This window comes from Opisthorchis viverrini, assembly GCF_000715545.1.
Source record: "Opisthorchis viverrini unplaced genomic scaffold opera_v5_186, whole genome shotgun sequence".
NCBI classification, from domain to species: domain Eukaryota; kingdom Metazoa; phylum Platyhelminthes; class Trematoda; order Opisthorchiida; family Opisthorchiidae; genus Opisthorchis; species Opisthorchis viverrini.
Genome location: NW_008751844.1, coordinates 360,837 through 384,230, shown reverse-complemented (window position 1 = coordinate 384,230; position 23,394 = coordinate 360,837). Strand labels below are relative to the sequence as shown.

At 43.8% G+C, this 23,394-nt stretch overlaps 1 protein-coding gene across 1 annotated transcript in view; it reads left to right on the top strand.

Annotated features, from left to right (window-relative positions):
• The window catches only part of T265_07810 (hypothetical protein), a gene marked incomplete at both ends in the record, with an annotated part of 73,649 nt that overhangs the window by 34,946 nt on the left and 15,309 nt on the right, over nucleotides 1-23,394 (top strand). The window contains 3 exons of the mRNA XM_009173439.1: nucleotides 5,971-6,090; nucleotides 10,065-10,283; nucleotides 17,815-17,982. Coding sequence (XP_009171703.1) covers nucleotides 5,971-6,090; nucleotides 10,065-10,283; nucleotides 17,815-17,982 — 507 coding nt within the window. The remainder of the gene's footprint in view (nucleotides 1-5,970; nucleotides 6,091-10,064; nucleotides 10,284-17,814; nucleotides 17,983-23,394) is intronic.

Below are 23,394 nucleotides of genomic sequence, written 5' to 3'. Positions count from 1 at the left end.
TTTGCTTTCAAGTCAAGGTTGCCGACACTTTGTGAACCAAGGGTAAAATTTTCAGTTTACAAACGGTACTACACTTGACTGATGAAACTACCGGAGTCAATCACCAATGAACGCTTAAGCAGTACATTGGAACAAACTAGTCAAGTAGGATATCACAGAATTTCCGTGAGTGGGCGACCTGATGCACACTAGTTTGTGCCTACAAGAAGTGCATGGACTAGACCTAGCTCTACCGAATGCGCGGTGATGAACAGTATGGAGATCATCGGAAGGAATAAGCTGATCGATTTCGGAATACTCATCAAAGTGCTTGTCTACTTCAAGGTCAACCATTGTATCACTGGAGATTCCGCTGCACATTGGGGAGGGGGCGACCGGGAACAGAACATGGAGATACAAGCAATAATAAACCAGTGAGCAAGGTTGAAAGGAACAGAAAACGTTCTCATGGCATAAAATTTGGGCGTCAAACTCTACTGAAGATAGCTTTAGTTGACGCACAGCTTAGAGCACCGGTTGGGATCATACCTATCTATTCCGAGGCAGATGTTTTGTGGAGGAGGGACAATGAAAAGAGTGGGAAGAGCTGGTAGCTGCGTTTGAATGGAAGCACGTATTCTGAATAACGAATTGCACTCAGGTGCTGAACCTCTCGTTTATGATATTCTTCAACTGAGTGTGATGCACCAAGCTGACTCCTGTTACAGTGAGAACCTGGGGACTGCGTCTACTAGATTAGCCTCAAGAAAGGCAAAATAAGTCGTAGGCTGTCGGCAACTTTTCAGCAACCTTACGTGCAATTTGTTGCGCCTGTACAATGTATTACGATACTGGTTCATCTTACCAACTGAAACATGATGCGGCCTTTCGTGAAGCGGACCATCGTAAATGAGAGATTCAGCTTAGATTCAGTTGAGTCTCCCGGTATAGCTGTGTTTGTACGCGGATAAATGTATTTCAAGTGTGGATATTGGTCCGATAGACAGTACAGTTTAAAGTGTGCTGATAGCAAATTGTGGATACAAAGTTCTCCTGAGTCGCTTGACGCATGCCTTCACACACGCCTGTCCACACCATGCCGTTGGTGACAGTGTATTAGTTAGTGCCGTTGAATGGAGCTGGTGAAAGGCTTGTGAAATTCCAATTAAGCCCATCAAATTTATGACTGGGAGAACATAACTAGGATCAGTCGCGCTCACAGCTGCTTTGCTGTCTGCCACACACCCGAGTAGCCTATGTTAACGCGGACCGAATTAAAAGAGGAGTCTTTTAAGGCGATTGCCTTCTAATTTTATGAGCGCGTAAACCTTCGTATGCCTCCAACAGGCGTACTCCTTTTTGCTCCGTAGATGCTGAAGGAGTTGAGAAAAGATAAACCTAAGGTGAACGGTTTCAACGGCAGTCGAGGTAGGTCGAAGCAGAACTTGACATGATCAGTTAGATGTGGCAGTGTTCCGAAACATCACGGTCCTCAAAAATAACAAAATCTGTTGAGTGAACCATTTTCCTCGGCCGCATTATGTTATTCGTTAAACGAGCACCTTCCTTCCAGCCTGTGTGAACTTCTCAATACATGAAACCCGTCTTTCCTTCGGGAACAAGCTCCAAATACAGTGATCAAGAGGAGCAAGTGGAACAACACTTGCGCGGAGTAGACACACTGACATTTTTTCCTATCTCCATAGTCTCGTGGAGAAAGTGAAAATGTGCGTTGAGCTTACTTACAGACATGCAGTCACACTGGCAATGACAGAAAGACCAACTGAACAGACTCGAATGTCATTGAAAGGGAAGTCAGAAAATTCGCAATACTCTTGTCTGAACAGTCCTCCTCGTGTCCTGGCGTGGTTATTCTGGTGACTCGAGGCGGGGACTCGAGTTTTGCTCTTAGTAGACCAAATTGGCAGGGCATATCCCCGACCGTACTGCGGTTTGAACTCCGGACATCTGACAGGCAAGGCGAGTGCTACCACTACTCCACCTGGAGTAGTAGACGCATTTGATTAATCACGGCTGAAAAGAAGATACATCCACGCTATGTGCTCTTGGGCTGCATTAGCACTTAGCATTAGTAAGGACAAATGAGCGATGATCATCCAAGGAGTGCGCGTGTACTACTGATCTAGGTCACTGGTCCATTTCACAATGATGATGCATACGGACGCGTTAGTTTGTTCGGTGGGCCGGGCACCATGGTTGCAAACATATCATCGCTAATCTAGGTGAGTGGAAAATCGTCGAAATGCACTGATTATTTCATCTCGAATGGTGATGAAATGCTTGTAAACAATTCTTCCAGCTCGGTAAACACTTTTACAGCCATCCTTACAACCTGAGCTACCTATAATCTCTTCAACTATATGCAGAGGAAGCAGTCATTTCGGCCATGTTCAGCGATTTTTCCTGGTCAACTGTACCACAGAAAAGCTAATATCTGAGTTTTGCACTCCTTTCTATGGAACTTAGAAAACGAAATATCCTTTACTGCCGATGTACAGTTGTTCACTTTCTAGAATTCACGCTGTTAAGGTACTATACAAGAGAAGAAATTGCTTTCAAACCCACTGATATGCCTCTGTATTTCTAGACAGCAAAAAATTCTCAACCGCAGTTTGGTGCCCTCTATTAATTCGGTCCTGTCTATTTCAGTTTAGACTGGATGTACGACGGATAAGTGAAATATTCGCTTTTGGGAGCAGCATTTGAACAGTCCAACCCAAATAATACGAGCACTGAAAAGCTTATCACATAGTGTTTATCTATTTTGCTGTAACCCATTGTCTAACACAGTTCAGACGGTAGCTACAGACCAATGAAGTTGGAACGGTGGGATAATGGACCACGCCCATGAGTTGTTATTATTGCTGACATTGTTAATAATGTATGCTCTTTCTCCCTCTCGGTTGGAAAAAGGAACCAACATTACATGGCGCAGATAGAAAACGATAATTATGACGCAGCTTGGTAGATGTGAAAAGGGGAATGGAAAAAGATTAGCGTACTGAGAAGCCAGTTTTAAACTAAATTCTATTCAGTAGTGCAAGCTGGTTTCAAATGAAAGACAGAATGTGAGTGAAAGCGAGAAGTCAACACAAAAGCGAATAAACTGTGCTCTCGAGAGCATAGTCTGGTATCGAAGGTTTTACGCTCCTCGGCTTGATGTTGTATTCCGAGAAGTCAGCTGAAATTTTCAACCTCCGGAGCGTTCAAATTAGTGAATTGTGGTGCACACCAATTCCGGCTGCTTTCAACCCAGTGCGGTCACACATCTTTGTCAAGACTGCTGCTGGTACTTCGGTATGCAGATAGATTAATGTATACAGGTGCTGAGTGCTCATTATTTGACTTGCATCGGCCTTGAGCTACATATCCTCGCTTGGAATGACAACGAGCGAACCAGTACTGCGATGAGTGTCAATAATTTGTCCCACTGGCTGATTGTCTTCGTAAGATGACTATGATTAGGGGGTTTGGTGCTGAGTGCTCATTATTTGACTTGCATCGGCCATTAACACGATGAAACGGCGATAGGAATGGCCAAATATCATTATTCTATCAGCCGACGTCTGCTGAAGAAGGGTTGTAAGCAACATCCAGAATATGAACGGTAAGTTGCTGAACATTCGCCTTGCGTATACAGCTTGAGTTTCACCATGAGTGTCACCGACATTTTTACCGTAAATGACCAAGTTCACCGGTTGTCTGCTGCTCAATGACCATTTAACAAAATCGTCATGACATCTAGGCTATCACTTAGCATCATCATGCATTGAATATCTTCAGTCTTAGAAAGTTTTCCACAGCGGTCCTCACCCTATGGTCAGTTCACTCGTTTTAGAGGAACTATACATTGTCTGACACAACAGTTACAATAGACTAAATAGAGCTTTGTTTGTAAACCATGGGCGAAACGTCTTCATTAATTTGAGTGCTAACAGCTAAAAGTCGTCGAGATCATACGCGTCGTACGAGTTGAAGCTAAGTAAAAGAGACAGCGGTTGGGTCTTTTTACACTCCGGGCATTCTTAACATCCGAAAAATCCTGTTCATAAGTCACGGCACCTGGTGTTGGCTCGGAGACCAGCTTTGGGCAATGGTAACATTTAGTTTGTATAAGCAAACAAATTGTTTGCAGAGTAACAAAGAGTAATCACCAGACATTGTCGAGGTGTTACTGGTGAAAGTTCAAGGGTGTAATATCACAGTAAAAAAGTAATGATTCATAGCACCCCATGCAATTCGGTTCACGTGATGATGAGGTTTCGAAGTGATCTTCTTCCAAATGACACCGGACCAATCAGAACGACGGAAGGAAACGACTGAAATAAAAGCATCCAATGAGAGTTAAGAAAAGAAGACCAGACGTGGCATGAATCGCGATCGTTTGATAGATCACTTGAAAGCTAACCTTTTCGAACCAGGTGCGTCGGAGATATGAGATACTCATTAGTAAGTATATGACACAAACAGGAGAGCAAATGCTCTGTTAGCCGCATACTAATGAAGTGTCCTCAAATGGTGAAGAAATTTTCGGGAAATTGCTAGGTTTGCTTACAGGTCCCTTAACGAAGGGAAGTCAGTTATCCAGAAATTCTTTGCTTTATCTCAGTCTTACCGATCTTACCCTTGTTCGTCGGTGACGGATGAGTAAAGGTTACTAACAGTTCTCGCCACTAGGTTTATTTTGTTCATTGAGTCTCCACCGTCCCACCGGAGAACTCAAGATTTGATAAATTTTCGAGGTAAATTTAACCTGTTTGGTACAAAGAGTCGAATCGTATTATTAAGTAAAATAGATCTTCCAATGAATTGTTGCCAGACTCAACACTTGCGAACATAACTCAGTGACAGATCTTACTGAGGCTTTCAGCTAATTGGGAATTCGAGTAGGAAGCTAAGAGACTGGGGAAGTGGGGTTGGAGGCAAAACAAGAGTTGCAGCACACAGGTAGATATTTTGATTTAGTTGTCGCTTGATGGTGTTATCTCTTTAGACAGCAAGTTTGCATTGTAAACCTAGGACGATGGGTAACAGGCTTAGCTGCTGCATAACAGCAGAAGTCACAGTTTCACAGAGTTGACCGAATAAAGCAAACACACAAAGGCAATATTCTCGGCCCAACGCATTACCCATGAGTTTGATGAAAACTATTCGAATGCTTGTCATCGGTTTGATCTTTCTTCGAACTTGCAGACCGAGTTTCAGTCAGCCTTGCGTTCGGCCTGGAAACAAATTTGCGAAATGTAGCCTTTTGCAGATTACCATGGTGTCAACGCGAGACTCAACTGATTCTCTTTTATGGCGTTCTTCCACTGAGTGTGCTGCACTAAAGCTCGATATCTGAGATATCGCAGTGCACTTCGTTGGCACAACATACTACTCACATAGAATTTGTTCATGGCCTTCCCAACCTCATTCTATCATAAGCCTTTACTCGTAAAACTTGCCTGAGAACTGTCTGTGAGTCTTCTACGTGTAAGATTAGTTATTGATCTGCCAACTGCCGATTTTGCAGTCACCAGCAGTCACTAGCGATCTAGATCATGACTGCTGTTCTCCCGGCCGGAATTAGGTCTCCCGAAAATAACAGATGGATTGCAGACGTCCCCTCACTAGTCCTGGCCACATCAACAGTGCATAGTAGTTTAGCGCTGAACGTTTTTTCGCTGTTTGTTTAGCACACTGTTGTTATCCACCAATCAGATCACTGCGCTTATCGACCCTCCATCCTCCTTTAGCTTTTCTCCCCATGTTTGAGAATAAATCATCAGTTTTTACTCAGTCTTTGAGACATTTTGTACTCAAAAATCATAAGGTTCAGCTTTGTTTAGGTGGTGCCTTTTAAGCCATTACGAAACGCGGTGAGAGGGAAACTTTCTGATTTAGGAAGAACCTGGCCACGAGGTTTAGCTATGCTTTACTCAGTGAATTTGTTCATCTGAACAGAATGCCTTTCAATCCATTTTGCAGGATCTGGCCTCTCTGAAGAATAACATGGAACAAAACGAAGCAGAACAGTCCGAGGAAAAAGAGAAGGTCTACGCCGGGAAGCTCCATTTCTCTCTAGATTATGACTTTCAGAAAGGCGAGGTATGTTGCACCGTATGCAGCTGCTAGTGTGCTTAAATATCTTTGGTTTAATTCAACTGCACAGCTAACCGATGCCCAGAGGACCAGTCAGCTGATTCCCTTGACTTATGTGTGTCTTTGAGCCCTGAACAAACTATCTATTAGGGGAGAGACTCTCAGATTCGTCACTAATACACACCCCCTCCGGTGGCACAGTGGATGCCACAATCTGTGGGTGGGGGAGACATCTGGTCAGCTAAATGAAGCGAAGTCGAGAGGTATGAAGACAACTTTCACACAGCCGCACAACTAAGGACCGCGACCAAGAGGGCAAATTTTGAATTTCATTTTCTGACTTGGAACAACATTGAGATACTCGCTCGTTAACACTACTGAGTCAGAGAGTGGCCGATGATAAGCCTTTTCAGCAATGTCAAGGGAAGACTTTGTATGAATTTTTCAACATTTGAACGACGATGTCGTTACTTGCTATTACATTCTAAATCTGAATGGAACGCCCCTGTTTCTCAACACGGATTACATCGGGTCTGTTAATATTGCCTATAAGCTGCGCAAGCTATTCAGTTGGCAAACAGAAATTCGAAACTGTTCTTTTCAGTCCCTCTTTGACTTTTATCAGCTTTGGAATAAACAGTCAACTACTTATAAGCAACCGGGATTCTTGGGAATTTTAGACACCGGTTAACTCTAGAGGTATCAAGATTATTTGGAACAGTGGTTATGGTTTTTTTCCTTTGTCACCCTCTGTCTTGATTTTATCCGCACGCCCCAACCATTCTTCCTTATTTCAATTGCGCTCCGGTCCAGAAAACCAGAAATTTGGTTAGAGAATTTGTTATTTCGTGACGTTAATTAAGATTCACCAGCTTTCACTCATCGTGAGGCATGAGAAAGGGCGCCCTTTGTCAGGAACCTACTTCCTGCTAAACCAGTTTTTGGCAAGGTGATCGTGATCATTGTTTGCACATATCCTTATTGGACACTGGCCTCCCTCTCCATCAAGAGGACGTATAACACAAAACTTCAATCGGAATGTGTTCCTTTTATCAGATATTACATCTGACTGCTATCTCCGCTCCAGTGACCAGTGCCGGAGAAAGACTCGCCAACAGGAGACACAACAGCTTTGTGAAAGTGAAACGGCCCTGTGCTATGTTTTAGGGGCACTGAACTTGATCCAGGGCTGTTTCGCGCTGCATTTTGAAGAGCACTGTCTGACCTCGATCCAAGGTTGTATGATTGGCGTTTAGTTGAGTTTGAGGGTGTCATTAGGTTTCGGGCATTCTGGGATAATCTTGAGGAATCTGACCTTCTTGACATGGCCACCGCTGGCGCTCCGGGCAGCTGTGCTCTGTTGGATATTGCAACTATACACACTGAATCTCCAGATATAATATTCTCATGTCTTCCGGGTTGAGAAGACTATACACAATGCAGTTGGTCGATTCCACGGGACGAAGCAAGGTTGAGTCTGCTTGTAAGCTCGATGACCAGGCCAGCGGCCTGACTCTGTTTGTATGACAGTAAGAGTTTGATTCGACCGTTGGAGTGGTGTGCTCGTCGACCCGCCACTAGAAGACCACACAGTAGTTGAAAATGTGCAGAAGCGTTTGTTGAGCAATCGGAAAAAACAGGGATCAATAGTTGGATAAATTTGTATTCAAAACCAAGCCGGAGTATTAGTGCTACGGTAGTAATGTGTCTCTGACACACTCCTGGGGTTTGTTGGGCCCAGTTAATGTGAATGTCGGCAGTTAGAACCTTATGAAGGTGGAATAGCACCTCAAAACGGTAACAAATAGCTTCCAGTAGTGATGAACTGCTCTTAATTTTCATGTGAAATCTCTTAGCACGTTGTAAGACATGCCCGCGTCTTCATACGAATGGCTCTAAAAACCTCGTATGGATGGAACCATAGATGAATCAGCGTACGACGAACAACAAATATTGTGTAACGACACTCGCATCTCCATAGCTCGACTAGGCTACCCGTACGCTGTTTACTGTGAAAGCTCACAGAGGGGAATGGCCTGCGTGTTGTAGGTGTATGAACCACCATTCTCGTTCGATTTTTAGCTCCTCTCGGCCCATTTTCGTTTCAATGGCCGGATGTGAGAACAAAAGTTGAAACGTTTTGTTGAAAGCAAGGGATATTCATGTAAAACGCATCGATCATTGCAAAACAGCGATACACTGATAACCCGAAACATTGCAAATGTATGAAAATTTCGTACCGTATAAGAGTAATGAGTAAGGTAGTTCCTTCCGGACAAAGATCACCCCTGGGAGGTCTTATTTGTGGCGGGGACGGGAGTACTAAGACGGATGATTAGTCAACTTTGCAGAGAAGAGCATTTCTACGCGTTCTTGGGATTTAAAAAAAATAAAATTAGTCATCGCCCCAATAGTGGCCTTAGCTGGTATCAAACTTCCCATAGTCAGTAGTAGAGTATCATAAACGAGAGATTCAGTTGAGTCTCTCGTGAAAACGAAACTGATTTGCAAATGAGTGTATTTCTCGAAAACAGTCCAATTCGGGTTCAAGTAGAACATAATGTTGACGGAAACTCGGGGACTGCGCCCACCTGATGAGCCCCAAGAAGGGCGAAACCGGTCGTGGGTTGGCGAAGAGTTTTCAGCAACCTTGTGAGTAGTTTCCTTTATGTATCAACTAGGGTTTCTGAACTTTTCTGAAAACGAAGTGAAAACAGAGGTAAGGTGTGCATGAGTTGAATCGTTCGAAGGTGTGAATCGGACCTTCGTCTTTTCAATGGCCAATAGGCGTTGATACCTCTGCAAACAGCATCACTTAAAGCATCGGAAATGAATCTCACTGAAGTTATGTGTACAAGGTAACTACTGTAGGAACAGTTTTACTTTATATTTGTGGGACTCGGTCCCTCCAATCGTTAGGCAGATTCAAACGCTTGGTAATCGGTTCTTTCGCAGTATGTCAGGTGTAAGATAGCTGCAGCTTGTTCACAGTCCATTTGCGTGAGCGATTATTCACTGATGGAAATCAGTAGAAATCAGTAGATTAAGGTGATTGGGGCTGTTGGCTAAAAGCTGTCGGGGGGGAAGGTCACCATTTGGCAACGCAAAACTAAGTGCTGTGGGATCTTTGTGCCCTCCTGGTTGAGATCCTCATGATCCCCATCGCACATGGACATGACGAGCGTACTGTCACTTCCTAGTCAGAACGCCTAGCTAAGGTTTATCTACCGTTCTGTGTTGGACGACCAAATTCCGGAAGGAATGCCCCTGGCGTCTTGTATTGATGTGATGTTTAGCCACGTTTGTCTCGTCGCTGTTCCAAGGACCAGGTGCTTCATTCTTAATCATTTTCCAGAGGGACATAAGGAAGTTTGTTATAAGTCCCGTCTCTTCCATGTTTTACCGAGGCATTCTTCCTCAAGGTCATATATCAGTTAGGTGCTAGTATTAATCAGGGGTATGTTGCTGCAATCGATAATAAAAAGGACGGTTATGATGATGCTGACGACGACTGATGGTGGTGATGGAGATGGTCATAGTGATACCAACTGAGTTTCTGGTAACTATTGATCAAAAGATGTTCTTAATCCGCCTAACGTGTTTGATGGTACTAGGTGATAGTATGGGAAATTCAAGGGATATCACAGCCCAGATACATGGGTCACACTTATACCCATAGGATGCGTCCGTGGTTTTGTTTTTATTTACAGTAAAACTATCGGGAGACGATAGTCGCGGGTAGCCTGAATTACCTTTCAGTACTAACGCAATTTCACAGCTATTGCTATAACTTTGTTGAGGACTAACTGGCTGAGGACAGATTATCCTCCTAATGCAAGTTGGACAGGACGAGAATGTTTTTCCGGGGAAGCTCGTTCGTTGGAAAGAGCTTTTCGAGTAGCTTCCCGATGTACATTTCTAGTCATTTGCCGCCTAAGATGAAGCTAACGGAAGCGACCGGAAATAAGTGCTATTCTCAGGGGGGGGGTCGCTATTGGGAGTTGATTCAGAGGAACAACCGAAACAGAGAACTGGCCTCTCACGAGGGGAACAAAGACTCCAAACTACTTCCTGTTGGAGGCCACTTTAGTCGGCCCCCGAAATGTTCTTTCCAGGAGGGTCAATCAATCGTGGAATATTATGAGCAGCGCTCACTTGCGAGTCTTCCACCTAGGCACGGGGAGATGTATTACCAAGAAGTGAGTCATTGTACAATCAAGTTGAAGTCGTAGAATTCAACAGAAAAGTTGACTGGGCACTTAGGTGTGTTGTAGTGTCACCAAATGTATGTACACTTTCCAGTTGGAGTATCACCCACACTGACGCCAGTGCTCTGAACAGAGAGTTACTCAAAATGCCCATTAGCTGGTTCCTTTAATGACGCTTTTAACCATCGACATGAGAATACTTTTAGTTGGTGGTCTGTACTGGGCGCCAGACGACGATGTGACGCCATAATCCCAGCTACCTGGAGAACAAACTCGACTTAAGGCGCCTAGTACAGATGAAATGAAGTTTGCATCTCGGAGAATGCTCCCTCAGGAGATAACAGTTCCAACTCAAATCTGACAAATGCATTCAAGTTGAGGTAGGATGCTTCCCTTAGAGTCAAACTTATTGAGAGGAAACTGTGTGAGGAACTAACTGCTAAATATGTGTCGATTAAATTCGCTCAATTCACACTTGAGCACATCACCCAGTGATGCATACAAGGTTTTATTATTGAATTGATTATTCCGTTGTTTCGGCGTCCGAGCGGTTTAATCAACTGAAAAATCACATTGGAAACGAGCCATTCTTGTGGCTAAAACTAAATCGCTTATGAAACCAACCTGAGCGAATTTTCCAAACTTTTCGCCAAGCTCGTTTCAGGTTTCCAGACCGTTTTTTCTGCAAACAAGGAGAGGTTTCAAATGACATCTTTTCGTCAGTAATGTGATTAGAGCAAGTACTCATTTGGCGCTGTCGAACTGGACGAACAAGCGTTCGATTGCGCCGTATAATTAAGATACATAGGCCTGTCTCCGTTTTAATGAAGGGGGAAGACTGGAGTTATTTATTATGGGAAACAGAACATAGGCGAAATTGCTGAGTACTGGTGTCAAGTTTCGCAAACTAGTCCCCACACAGCCATTATTCACTATTAGAAAGGCAAGAAACAAAAACGAACAAGTTAAGGCAAAATGCACTCATATCGGACTACGTTTTGGAAAGTTAACTGACGTATGAAGGCTAGCCCATACAACTTTATTGGGTTTTAACATTTGAAAGCACCCTTAAGGGGCGACCCGTTTCCAAAAAACGTGCCTCTGCTACAAAGACCACTGTATCCTAATCTTTGATATAGGAATTATTCCCGATTGGTCTTCGTGGAGTTGGGAATTCGAGGTCAATAAGCACTGGGTTATTCAGAACAGAGCGAAGCCCAGTGGATTCAAGGCGGACAGAATATAATACCATACTGACTAACACTATTCCCCTGTTCTTCAGTTCGGTCTTCGTTCGTTTTATTAAATTTGAAAGTTATTATCCCTTTCAATGTACAAACATCCGGCAAGCATTTCTAACCCCGACATCTCAACTGTCTAAGTCTAGGCTTGCGCACTCTCGTACTTTCTTTTGGTGGCATTGCAGTTATATGTTAAAGAAGTGTTATACATGAACGATTAATTCCTTAATTATATTCACCGCAGTTGGTTCATTTTTTCAACCATGTTTCGAATCTCTACAGGGCATTTTGTACTTGAAACTGCACCACTGCTCACAAAACATTCAATGTCACTGAGGATTTCTAGCAGTCGATGCGGTAGATACCCTGTAACACATCCTTGCAGATGATGGAAACTAACAGTTGAAACCCACTGTTAGATTTTTTATCTTCATCCGTGGGTCATGATTTCTCTATCTTGAGTTTTTTTCCCAGTTGTAGCTGGTTTCAGCATGTAGGGCGTGAGGCTTGGTATGCAACGGGTTTGACGAACAAGCATAGCTAGTCACAAGGTTGCTGAAAACTCATCGACAACGCACGACCGGTTTCGTCCTTCTTGGGGCTCATCGGGTAGGCGCAGTCCCCGAGTTTCCGTCAACCTTATGTTCCACTGGGACCCAAATTCGACTGTTTTCGGGAAATACACTCATTTGCAAATCAATTTGATTTTCACGAGAGACTCAACTGAATCTCTCGTTTATGATATTCTACAACTGAATGCGCTGCACACAGGCCGCCTAATGATTCGGTTGGGACGATATTCGGGATATCGCAGTACGTTTTCGTAAAGGAAACTACTCACAAGGTTGCTGAAAACTCTTCGACAACCGACGACCGGTTTCGCCCTTCTTGGAGCTCATCAAGTAGGCGTAGTTTCCGAGTTTCCTTCAACCTTATGTTCTACTTGAACCCAAAGTGGACTCTCATGAAAACCAAACTGATTTGCAAATTAGTGTATTTTCGAAAGCACGGCTACTTGTGCCGCATTATCTGGTGACAGCACTCGTTTTACTACCGAAATCCGCTCACTTCACGTAAGCATTCCCATTAAACGAGTGCAATTCTTCGAAAGCAATGGCATTCAAGCACACTGCAACACCATACACCGGGCNCCTCCCCCCCCCCCCCCAAAGACGGAGTTTACACCTGGAGTTACCATTTCACCTGATTAAGAAATAACCAGTCAGCTGTCACACTTATTCGGTGAATAGCTGCCATGCCACCCGAAGGAAGCACGACGGATAAGATACTGTCAAGTTGTCCGACCCTAGATTCGAGCAACCGAGATACCCGGCTTGGATTCGATACATCGCTCACCGAGCTATCGAGAGTTCGAAAAGTTAAACTGCAAAGTCTATCAAAACTGACAGTGGTGTATTAGTACTGTTCTCTGACAAACTCAGTGGACTATTCAGAAAACGACCTTTGTCTACTCATGGATGATCGGATAGAAAGTTATAGGTTCTTGAATGCTGCCGTCACAAAGCAGCACGAATGAGTGAGTTACTTTTAGATCTCTGAAAACGACAACCATGAATGGTGGTGTACCGAGCGCTCTCAGACAGTAAGGATGGGTTTGCGACCAGGACTAGACCCAGTCTGGTACGGATAGACCTAGGTTCATGACCGCCAGTCTTTACAGTCTGGTTTTGCCAAAAAATCGGGCTATTATCAAACTAGAACCGCTGTTCCATTTGATAAGAATTTCTATGCACCACTCTTAAATGTGTGTGGCCGCCTCATGCCACATAACGCTTTGTGTCAGGAGGCATGCAACTGCACCATCCACTCAGGGCTAAAGAACGCTGTACGACCCACTTTGAGTTGGGTCTCCGATTTGTTTTCGTCCAAAGCGTAGTTCACTGTAGTTCGTAATTCTGACTGGCTGACCGGTAACATTCTGGGCGTTGTTGTTGGGCTTTCCTTGCAGTTGCGTCCTTCATTCAGTCAGTATTGGGCCGGTGAGATGTTTTCTCCACCATGTAACTGGCACAGACTAACACATGGTCTGAGTCTGCGTAGTTGCTCCGAAATCGGTGATACTATTGGGCACAATAATCACTATGTTGCTGATAGAAGTGCTCAGTTAGTTGAGGTTTGAATAACTCAATGGGATGTGTTTGTGTTAGAAATAGGCATTTTGGAGAAGCACATATTAGATGGTACACTGCTGGATGGAGAGATCAACATTGCCTGTTCGGGAAGTACACATTCAGCCTTTACTTGTTCATCAGTCCTTTAAAGCCACATGTTCAGATTGTGGTAGGGTTGCGGTCACGTGGACTAGCTACATCGGATAAGCAAACGGACGCCGTTTATTTCAAACGAATCGGCCTATCCTGATGTTAACAACAAGACCGAAAGTGAACACGGAGAAACGCCGGAGTAGAATAACTACGGGGTCATGGGGTTTTGCTGTCAAGTGACCTTGAACTGAATATAAGTGGCTATGAGAAGTTGGGGATAGTCGAACGAATGCGAACGAACCAAAAACCGATGTTCCAGTGAGACAAGCACGTCATACACTCGTAGTACGGGCCACGAAATATGCCTCAGTATTGAATGATACGTGGGTAGAGATCCTGTCCATGTTTAAACGGACTTGTTGTTTGCTTGTTTGACTAGTCTGACGAAATAGCTAACCCTGCAATCAGTAGTTTCGTTATTTCTCGCCCATCGGAAAGTAATCTTCGACCGATACAGACACAAATAACCAGTCTCTTGCTCTTTTTCTATGCTTGATGGCTATGGCAGACCTCGCAAGCTTGGTTGTACTTACAGCTGTTTACAGCTGTCAAGCAGATTAACTGGCAAGCAAACTAATTCTCGCCCTCATTTAGCACAACTCTTAAACCAGTCAGAACATGGTGCGCTGCTAATTGAGGAGAGGCTTGATCAGAGTCGGCCCAGATTGTGGGGCCCTCTTTCGGGTCACAGCACACGCTGACATGTCGCAAAAGAATTGAAAAAATGCTCACTAATTTATTTGAATGCAGACTGTGAACAGTGAGTACCACTAGGTCCAAGTCATGCCTTAGGGATGGAAGAGCACGTGTAATCTTGATTTACTCCGGTAGAGGGCAGACAAGTGGCACGATCCGAAAGGTTACACTTTCGAAAAGAACATGTAGTTAGAGTGCTTTGTAAAACAAGGTGACACCTTCTGTCTCTAAGACTGGAAACGTAAACTCATTTCCAGTATTCTATTCAGAGCCTTCCACGTTGTTGAAGAAGGTCAGCTGAGCATTCTCTGATAGTTTACAATGTGTATGCGATACTAATAAGTCCTCCACATATAGAGACCACATCTGTTTCACCAACAGGTAAAGGCATTTCCGTTTTGGAAACGATCACTAATCTGGTTGCGTTTTGAATCGCTATTAAAAAATATTGCACAACGCGTACGTGACCAGTTGGGTTCCATTAACCCGGTGTATTACGCACGTGGTTCTTTGACAATTGGATTCGACACGCAATCATTTTTCCTAATCTGCATTCTGTTTGAAAAAATGAGCCAGCTATTAACTGAGTTGTCAGATTAATCGCACGAAAATGGATTTTGCAAAACACTATGAAAAGAACTGTGTACCGACATTTGTCGTTCGTTAGCGCCTCGCCATTCAAAAGAAAATCTTCTGGTCAGTTACTGTCTTCTGCAAACGTTTTCTCTTTTGGATTCCATAGTCCGTAGTTTGATTCCAATCGAGATCTCATCTTGTAGGTGAAGTCAGTTTATGTCGAAGCGCCTAGAAACGCCGTGCAGCTGTGTCATCCTTATTGGGGATCATCCCCAGTGTGGGTATCTCGCTAATCTCCAGGGTGATCCGAACTGTTGCTAGTAGCTGGAGCCTTAACCCTTCAGTCACGAGCGGCTGATCAATGGACTCACCCTCAAATCATGTATTTCAAGTAATCACTTGCCAGTTCACTTAATTTATCGATCAGTTTCCCAAATCTCGCTCACCGACAGTATTTGAGCGTTTAGAAAAGTAAGTAACGCATCAGGATTTCGGAGACAGCAAAACGCCTCTTAACAGTGAAAATGAGGCCAAATCTCACATCACCCAAATGAGCAGTGGTTAAACTGTAGGTACGACATGCGAAAGATATAGGTACCCTATAGGGTGGCAGGTAACAAACGTCATCAAGCATAAGCAACCTAAAGGGAGTAACATAACGTCAGTGATTTTTCTCTAGTCTCATTGATTTGAATCGTTTCGCATTGAAAATTCTGGCAGTGGAAGTAATCACGCCAGTTTCAACTTATCAACTGAATGAGCAGGTGTCAAGACACCGTGACCTACTTTTTCCAAGAAGATAAGTAGAAAAACCAGTGATCCAAAGAACCCAGAAACAAATCGAGCTCAGTACATTTGGCATGCCAACAACAAAGTGTTTTTGCTTGTTAAATCTTTGAAAACTAACACTGACTGGTTTCAGTTGAGTGTCGAATACAAATGGTGATCTTCAGTGGTAGAATGCTGGTCTGCTCCACGGTCTTTAACAAACGAAAAATTATTTGCAGTGTTGCCCATGGATATTCGTGCCGGATGTTCAGTCGTTTTGAAAGTCGTCTGTGTTTTTTGAACGTGGAAAAAGGCAGTCTTACTTTCAAAAGTACTGTCAACTCTTAATTAGAAAGTTCACAACCGAATGTTTTTGTCTCCCCATGCACATAACATGCAGTCGTAAGTGTTCAGCTCAGACAATCAGTGATGATCTGAATGAGTAAAATCGTCTGTCCAAAAGACAGCGACCTCGAAAACAGTAAAAATGAGGTCGATGAGACCTCTTCGACACCTCGTGGTGTAGGCACTGTCTCCCATTCTCCGTCAACATTAAGTCTGACTTGAATTAAAACTGGACAGAATTCGATGGATAATATCGACTGCGCACGAATTTATTTTGGATTAGAGATTGAACTGAATGCCAGTTAAACCTCTTGTTCATGACGGTCTCCTTCAATTGAGTATCTTGCACCACGATGCTTCGTTTTTCAGTTGGTACTATAGGTGAGATAGGGCACTGTATTAGCTAGACCTAACACGCTACTCTGTCCAACTACCCACAACCGACTTTACCGTTCCTGGAGGTTGACCACGTACATATAATCGAGTTCCCTCTAACCCTATGTGATACTTGAGCACCAAACTGTCCCCCAATGGCGATATATATAACAACTTTCTAATAACTCTTGTTGGCGAGAGACTCAACCGGATCGCTCGTTCATGATATTTTCCAGTAATATCCCTCGCTAGCTCCAAAAGAACTAACAAATAAGTGTATTTCGTCAGTTTTGTAAAAGGATATAAATTTGACGGCTACATGGGGACTCTAGTTACCTGATGAGCCCCAAGAGAGGAGAAAAGCAATCTTGGACTGCCGAAGGTTTTTCAGCAACCTTATGAGTAGTGTTACTTCACGAATATTTAGTGCGCCATCTTAGATATCGTATCAACTGAAAAACGGGGCAGCCTCTGTGCAGTTGAAGAATATCGTAAAAGAGAAATTCATTTGGGTTTCTCGCTAAAAACCAGCAAAATTTTCAAATATACCTTTTACCAGATCCAAAAATATCTCAGTTTTCGCTTCTACTTTTGTGGAGCGAGTTGTGCATTTGAATCAGAAATGGAATAAATTGGCAGGGCGCTACGGCCGCCATTTTTAACATTTATGGACTTTATCATTTCCCTTTATGCATGTCGTCAAATCTCACCAGCACTAATGGGAATTTTAGGCGTAGCTCGTGGTGTTAGTACCCGCCCAACTGCGCACTGATAATATCACCTTAAACGCCTTCGCAAAGTCATCGCCAGTCTCGGCGGATACATAAAAGACCACCTGATCAACCACCAAAAAGAGCACCGAAGATTCGCTCAGGCGAACTTACTGACTGGATGGTCGGTAGTTCGAATCTAACCTCGGCATCTCGAGTGCTCCTGTCTATACTTGAGCAATCTGAAAGTCCTCGTGCCTCCTTTGGGTGACATGGCGGCTAGGTCTCGAAGGATTATCACAGCTGTTATTAAATATCCTGTAGCTACTAATATTCCAAAAAATTGCCACCTCGCATCCTGGCTGGGAATCTATTCGCTGAATTCATGCTAATGTTTCAGCATAGAAAACTGTGTTCTTTCTCGAATATCTCGTTGTTGTTGGAACGCTGCTTGCCACGCCATCTGCTTACTTGAAATACATTTTTTCTATTTGTTTGACTCATTCCACATTCTACACCCCCCCAGCTAACCGTCGGCGTCATCGAAGCAGTGGACTTGCCAGCTATGGATATGTGCGGAACCTCCGACCCGTACGTGAAATTATACCTACTGCCAGATAAAAAGCGCAAATTTGAGACCAAAGTTCATCGGAAGATACTCAATCCTGTGTTCAATGAAACTTTTGTTTTCAAGGTCAGTGATATCGGATGCACGGGTATCCGGCTCTGTCTAACTTTTTACACAGTATTTTCGCCTTGAAGCGTTCGGTCGAATTGTACTAAGACTGGAATGATGAAATGGTGCTGTTCTCTATCTAAAATGCACCGGAGGAATCCACACTTCTAGGATTCTCCTCAAAAGCACTGGGGATGTTCCGACCCCATTGCGATTTCACCATTGTGCCAAACCGGATTGTGAAACCAGTCTGTAAACCGCTGCCACAGAAGAAGCCGCGTTGCGTTCAGGAGTTATTTTTTCCGAAAAAAGAACCAGGTTTCAAAGTATCTCATGACTGAAGTTCCATTCAAAAGGTTAACCCGAGTGACGAAAGACTCTGATTCTGAGTGACCTTGAACGCTGCATGTTGCAAGTTCCAAAGACCGTTCACGCATATCGTATCCTATGCGTGCATGCATGCATATCGTATCGTGTCTTTGTTTGGTTCAATCGGTATGCAGCATGTAGATGATATATGGACGAGATCAATCATCTGCCGCACTAGGTTCCTTATCCCTTTCGATCTCAACTAGAATCAGTGGATATCAAGTTGCATGCGAGACTGATCGTTTCTGACTTGAACTGGCCAAGAGAGCGCCAAAACGGATTTGCAGCACAACAATGGAATATTTCGTACATCCCAGCTACCATCACAGCGTATCCACCCCTCTGTTAGCACTGAACATCACCCGGAGCCATAATTATTTGGACAGTGAAACTCTCAAGCATTCAGTAAGGTAGCCATAAGCTTGTGAGACACCTGTGAGTTTATGGATATTCACACTGATGTGGTTTCGTGTTACGGTGGCCTTGAAACGTACCAGACATCATAGGTTTGTCGACGTTTTCGCATTTTCTTGTTTCTGGAATTTTACTCAGAGGCGAAGTTTAAAGTGAAACTTACCTGTAGGTTATGATAGGAAACAACTCATTCAAATAAAGCAGCATACAATAGTTAGACTGTCCAAATTAGCTGGTAACAAGGTAAGAACAGTCGGGCTATTGTCGGATTACCAGCCATTTTATCGAACTGGTAACTGGTCCTCATGGTTGATCTGATCAATACCGAGTAATGGGCTAGGAATTTTAGGGGATGTTCACAGTAATGTCCATGAAGCCCATCCGATCCCATGTATACGCACAATGAGGTACCAAGTTGGCAACAGGCTCATGACACCGCGTGGAAAAGGACCACACAACGTTTCTCGAGCCTGTGTTCCAGATCACAGTGTGCTCCGAAACGCTTCGTCTATAGACCAGTCACTACGTAAAATATTCGATTGTGATTGGCCAGTCCGCTGCACCAGATACGTTCCCCTCATGTGATTGGATAGTTTTCCCATCGATTTTGTCGGGCATCTATACCAGAGCCCCTGTGTCAGCTATGCAACGCGGGTCGCTGGTTCGCTTTGGTACTGCTCTAATTGCACTGCAGTCAGCGGCAGAAAACACCGCAACAGTGAACCGAAATATATCTTCAATGAAACCCTATGAGCGCTTTGCAAGATTACCACCCACATATTTTTGAAAGCGAGTTCAGTCAGTCATAGCTAGACCCGGCAACCTCTGAGTTGACCAATAAATTTGAAAACAAGTGAAAACTATTATCATCCCCTTAGAAGCTCTGTTTTTGAAATGGCTGTACCATGAAGTAATGTATAGGAAATGCCACAAACCGTATCTCACCAGAACTACCGGCCATTTTTAACAATTTCTCAGTGTGTCCAGGCCCTAGGGAAGAAGAGCCGACGGAGGAGGCCATGTTTACCCAACCCGTTGAAGTGGTCCCTTTGTAATACTACTCGGTCTTTATTAAGGGCTCCCACAAATATTTGGAAAGATGGATGGAGGTGTGGAACATAGTTGAATTTCTACTGCTCGTGAAGCGCGGAATCTGCAGCAGGACACCGGGTTTATGGTCCACTTTAAGTGGTTACTTTTCTAAGCGATGAGACGCTTAAGGATAAACCATCTGGATTTCCATGAGTAGTCACTTCGTCTAATGAAGCCAGCCACTCAGTAGGACAAGCTTCACAACTTTCTGATGGTCATCTTTCTTGAGGTAATGTCCTCATCTGAAAGGCATTCACATCCGAAAGAAAAATCAATAAAGATATGGTCGATTTCCTAATAGCACACGTCTTTTCTACCAGTGAACAGAAGAAGGTCTTCGCTATGGAGTTCTTCGCTAGAAAATGCCAACTGACCGGTTGCAGACTATTGGACAGGGAAGCAAACCTCTCATTTGCATCTTATTCACAAAAACTGGACATCCATCTTCTCCTGAACGCGTCTTCTTGAACTTTCCTGGATATTCATTGACTCCAATCATTCATTGCTCAAATCCAAGCAAATGCTACAAAGCGACTCCACAAATTCCGCAACAGATCTCCCCTTTTAAAGAGACGCAAAGCGAAATTCAAAGAACAACACATACTACTCACATGCCTCCCATCAGTAGTATCACCGTTACACCGGTATTCGTTGTGTGTTCGGTCAAACAACCCTCCTTTGGGCTAACTTGAACTGTTTGCCGCGGGACCACGTGTCCGCTAACCGACAACAGTCTGACACTGGGACCACTAACCGCTATTCGGATTAGATAAATCAACGGCTGCTCAAATAAAACATTGAATAAAGTGGTAGCGATCTGACCATTATCATCACCACATTTTTGTTCAATGTATGCAGTAGGATCGGCGTATCATCACTACCCTATAGTTAAATGAGGTTGAAACTGCGGGTTTTTCTCTATTTGTCGGCGTGCCTGACTAACCGTTTTGTGCACTCTTATGCGTTGTATTTGTCAAGGATGTCGGAACTCGTGTTCCAGACAAGGGTATTCATTCCTGTAATTCAGTTGTGTTTTTTTCTCACGATACGGTCGCAACAAAGGCGTACTTTGAAGCTACGCGTGTGAAAGGAGGGAGAAAGCGCCTATTTCATACTACAGCAGTAGGTTTAGTGGGCGGACTCAGTTTTGAGTCGGTGCACAGACAAAGGCTATAACAAAACTGTTCTCTCACCATGTCATCCGGATTATAATTGAAGGGAAAAAACTGGGATATGAATGATAACGTCCTTTCGATTTGGATAGCGTTATTCCTGAGAGCGTCGCGTGCGTGTCCTCCTATACGACTGTCGGGTGCGTGTTAGATGTAGGGAGAGGGCTAGAAGATAAACACAGACTGACACAGTGAAAACCTAAAGAATTTCGATCTGTGAGCAGTTCGTTTCCGATCGCTCAACATTGTTGGATACATTGTTTGGATAACATTGTTTGGATACTAAAGGGCAAAATTCACATAATGTCACATACAGCCTTGAGAAATCATGTGACATTTTAATGCACAGCCATAAACTATTCAGCCAGATCTCACAAAGTGCAAAGTAGTCAATTTCGGGGAATTCGTCGGCCATTCGCAAAGATGCTGACTTGAATTCTCCTATAATTCTATAAGGTGTCATCTACTCTCTAATCAGTGTGAAACAAGAGTACTGAACTCTGTGGCTTTCTTTTTTTTCTAAAAAAAGTGCCTTTATCCTACTCAGAAGCTTCTCTACCTTTCCTTTATAAGTTAAAATTCAAGCGATCCTCCGGGATAGCTCGGACTTAGGTAGGTTCCCTCTAGTAATTTCCTCCTCAGAGAGGAGACAGAAGTTTACACCAATTCGCGTCTAAATCCCCGTTAGGTGTCCCTGACAATGGTCTTCTTTGGATTATTACTGTGTATGCTTCCTTCAACGGACCAGGATCAATAGATCCCACTGAGAGATAAGCTGAGAACACGAGACTTTAAAAACCTTTTCTTTTATTGGCCCCTTAACACCGCATACGAGTTCAGTCAGCTTTCGCTAAAAATGAATTTACTGAATTTACATGAGTTTCAGAGCTAGGAATTGTCAGATGTATGTTCTAGACCATGGGATCTTGTCCTGCCAGCGTTATTCAAATTTTACGTGCTACGTCTCCAGTTAATCCGTACCTCTTTTCAAGGCATTACTCTCTGTTTGGCCAATACGCTATCTCATATGGGTTAAACCTGTGTCCACCTGTTGTGTCGTGGGTGGCCGTCTATTGGTTAAGCCCGAACTGAGCCTGCCGGACCGCGCGATAAGAGAACCCGGGACACGGCTGTATTGTCAGGACAAACATACAGAGCCCCTGTGTAAATGCATGGGATGACTAAATGGCATAATATGACCGTTCACTTGTTCGCTCTGTACAGCCAATGGCGACGTTCCTGTTGCGAGCGGCTTCACACCCACTCCGCGTTCATATACTGCTAAGCTGTGTATGGTAGGCTCCGCCGACGCAAGCTCCAGAACACTGGGATCGATGGTGACCTTGGGAACGCACCTTTCTCTGCACATGTACTTTTCCATGTCTGGACGGCTCCCGAACGCGTTGCCAGCGCGTTCCCACGGCGGCGAAAATTTTTCGTCCCGACTAACGGAAAACTGCTCGCCATCAACGTGGTGACGTCTGCAGTCATTAGCATAAACATGAAGTGGTGTCACTTTGTCGAAATCTTCAACCTCTCTTTTATGGATCAACTCTGCTTTCATCGAAGATTCATCGAATAATAAGCCAGTTCTGATGAATCAAAGGCTGAATGCCACCAGCCGCTCTGTTTCCCTTGAAGAGACAGATCACAGACTGATAAGGCCCGCTACTCTCGGGACAGTAGACCAATTTCGGCCGCCTAACTTCACGCCTTACGTGCCTTTCCTTAAATTCTGGTATGTCGTGTGGTTATATGAGTGTTTCGATCAGTGCTTATGAGAATGCGATAAAGACTCGAGAAGTCATTTGCTAACTTATCTTGTTGGGCATATCACTCCGTCCCGACAGCTTAGTATGGCTGAAATAGTCTTCCTCATTTGGGAAAACAGTCGTGGCGGTGCTTCACGAAAATCCTATTGAGTAACTTCGTTCTTCCGATGTGTCGCACTGTTTCTTCATCTCATAGGTATCGAGGACAAAGAGGAATTTGAAAGAATAATTTAAATGAGGTTATTTGCATTGGCCTTTCCGTAGAGTCTATGTTTCTTGATGTGGATGAGATGTATTTGATTCACCTTCGTTACTTCTGAACTGCCTTTCTCTGCTTCTTAGGGAAACTTATCTGTCCACCAAGATACCTTCAAGATCAGAACGAAAGAAGCAATCCTCATTGTGTACTCATTTGCAAACTAATTTGGTTTTTCGAGAGACTCACCTGGAACCCAGCTGAATCTCTTGGTTTTGATGTTTCCAGGAAACTAAATGTGCTTCACCAGGCCGCCTCATGTTTAAGTCGCTACGATATTCGAGATATCACGATACATATATATTTTGTAATGCACTACTCATAAGGTTGCTGAAAACGCCTCGACAACCGAGAG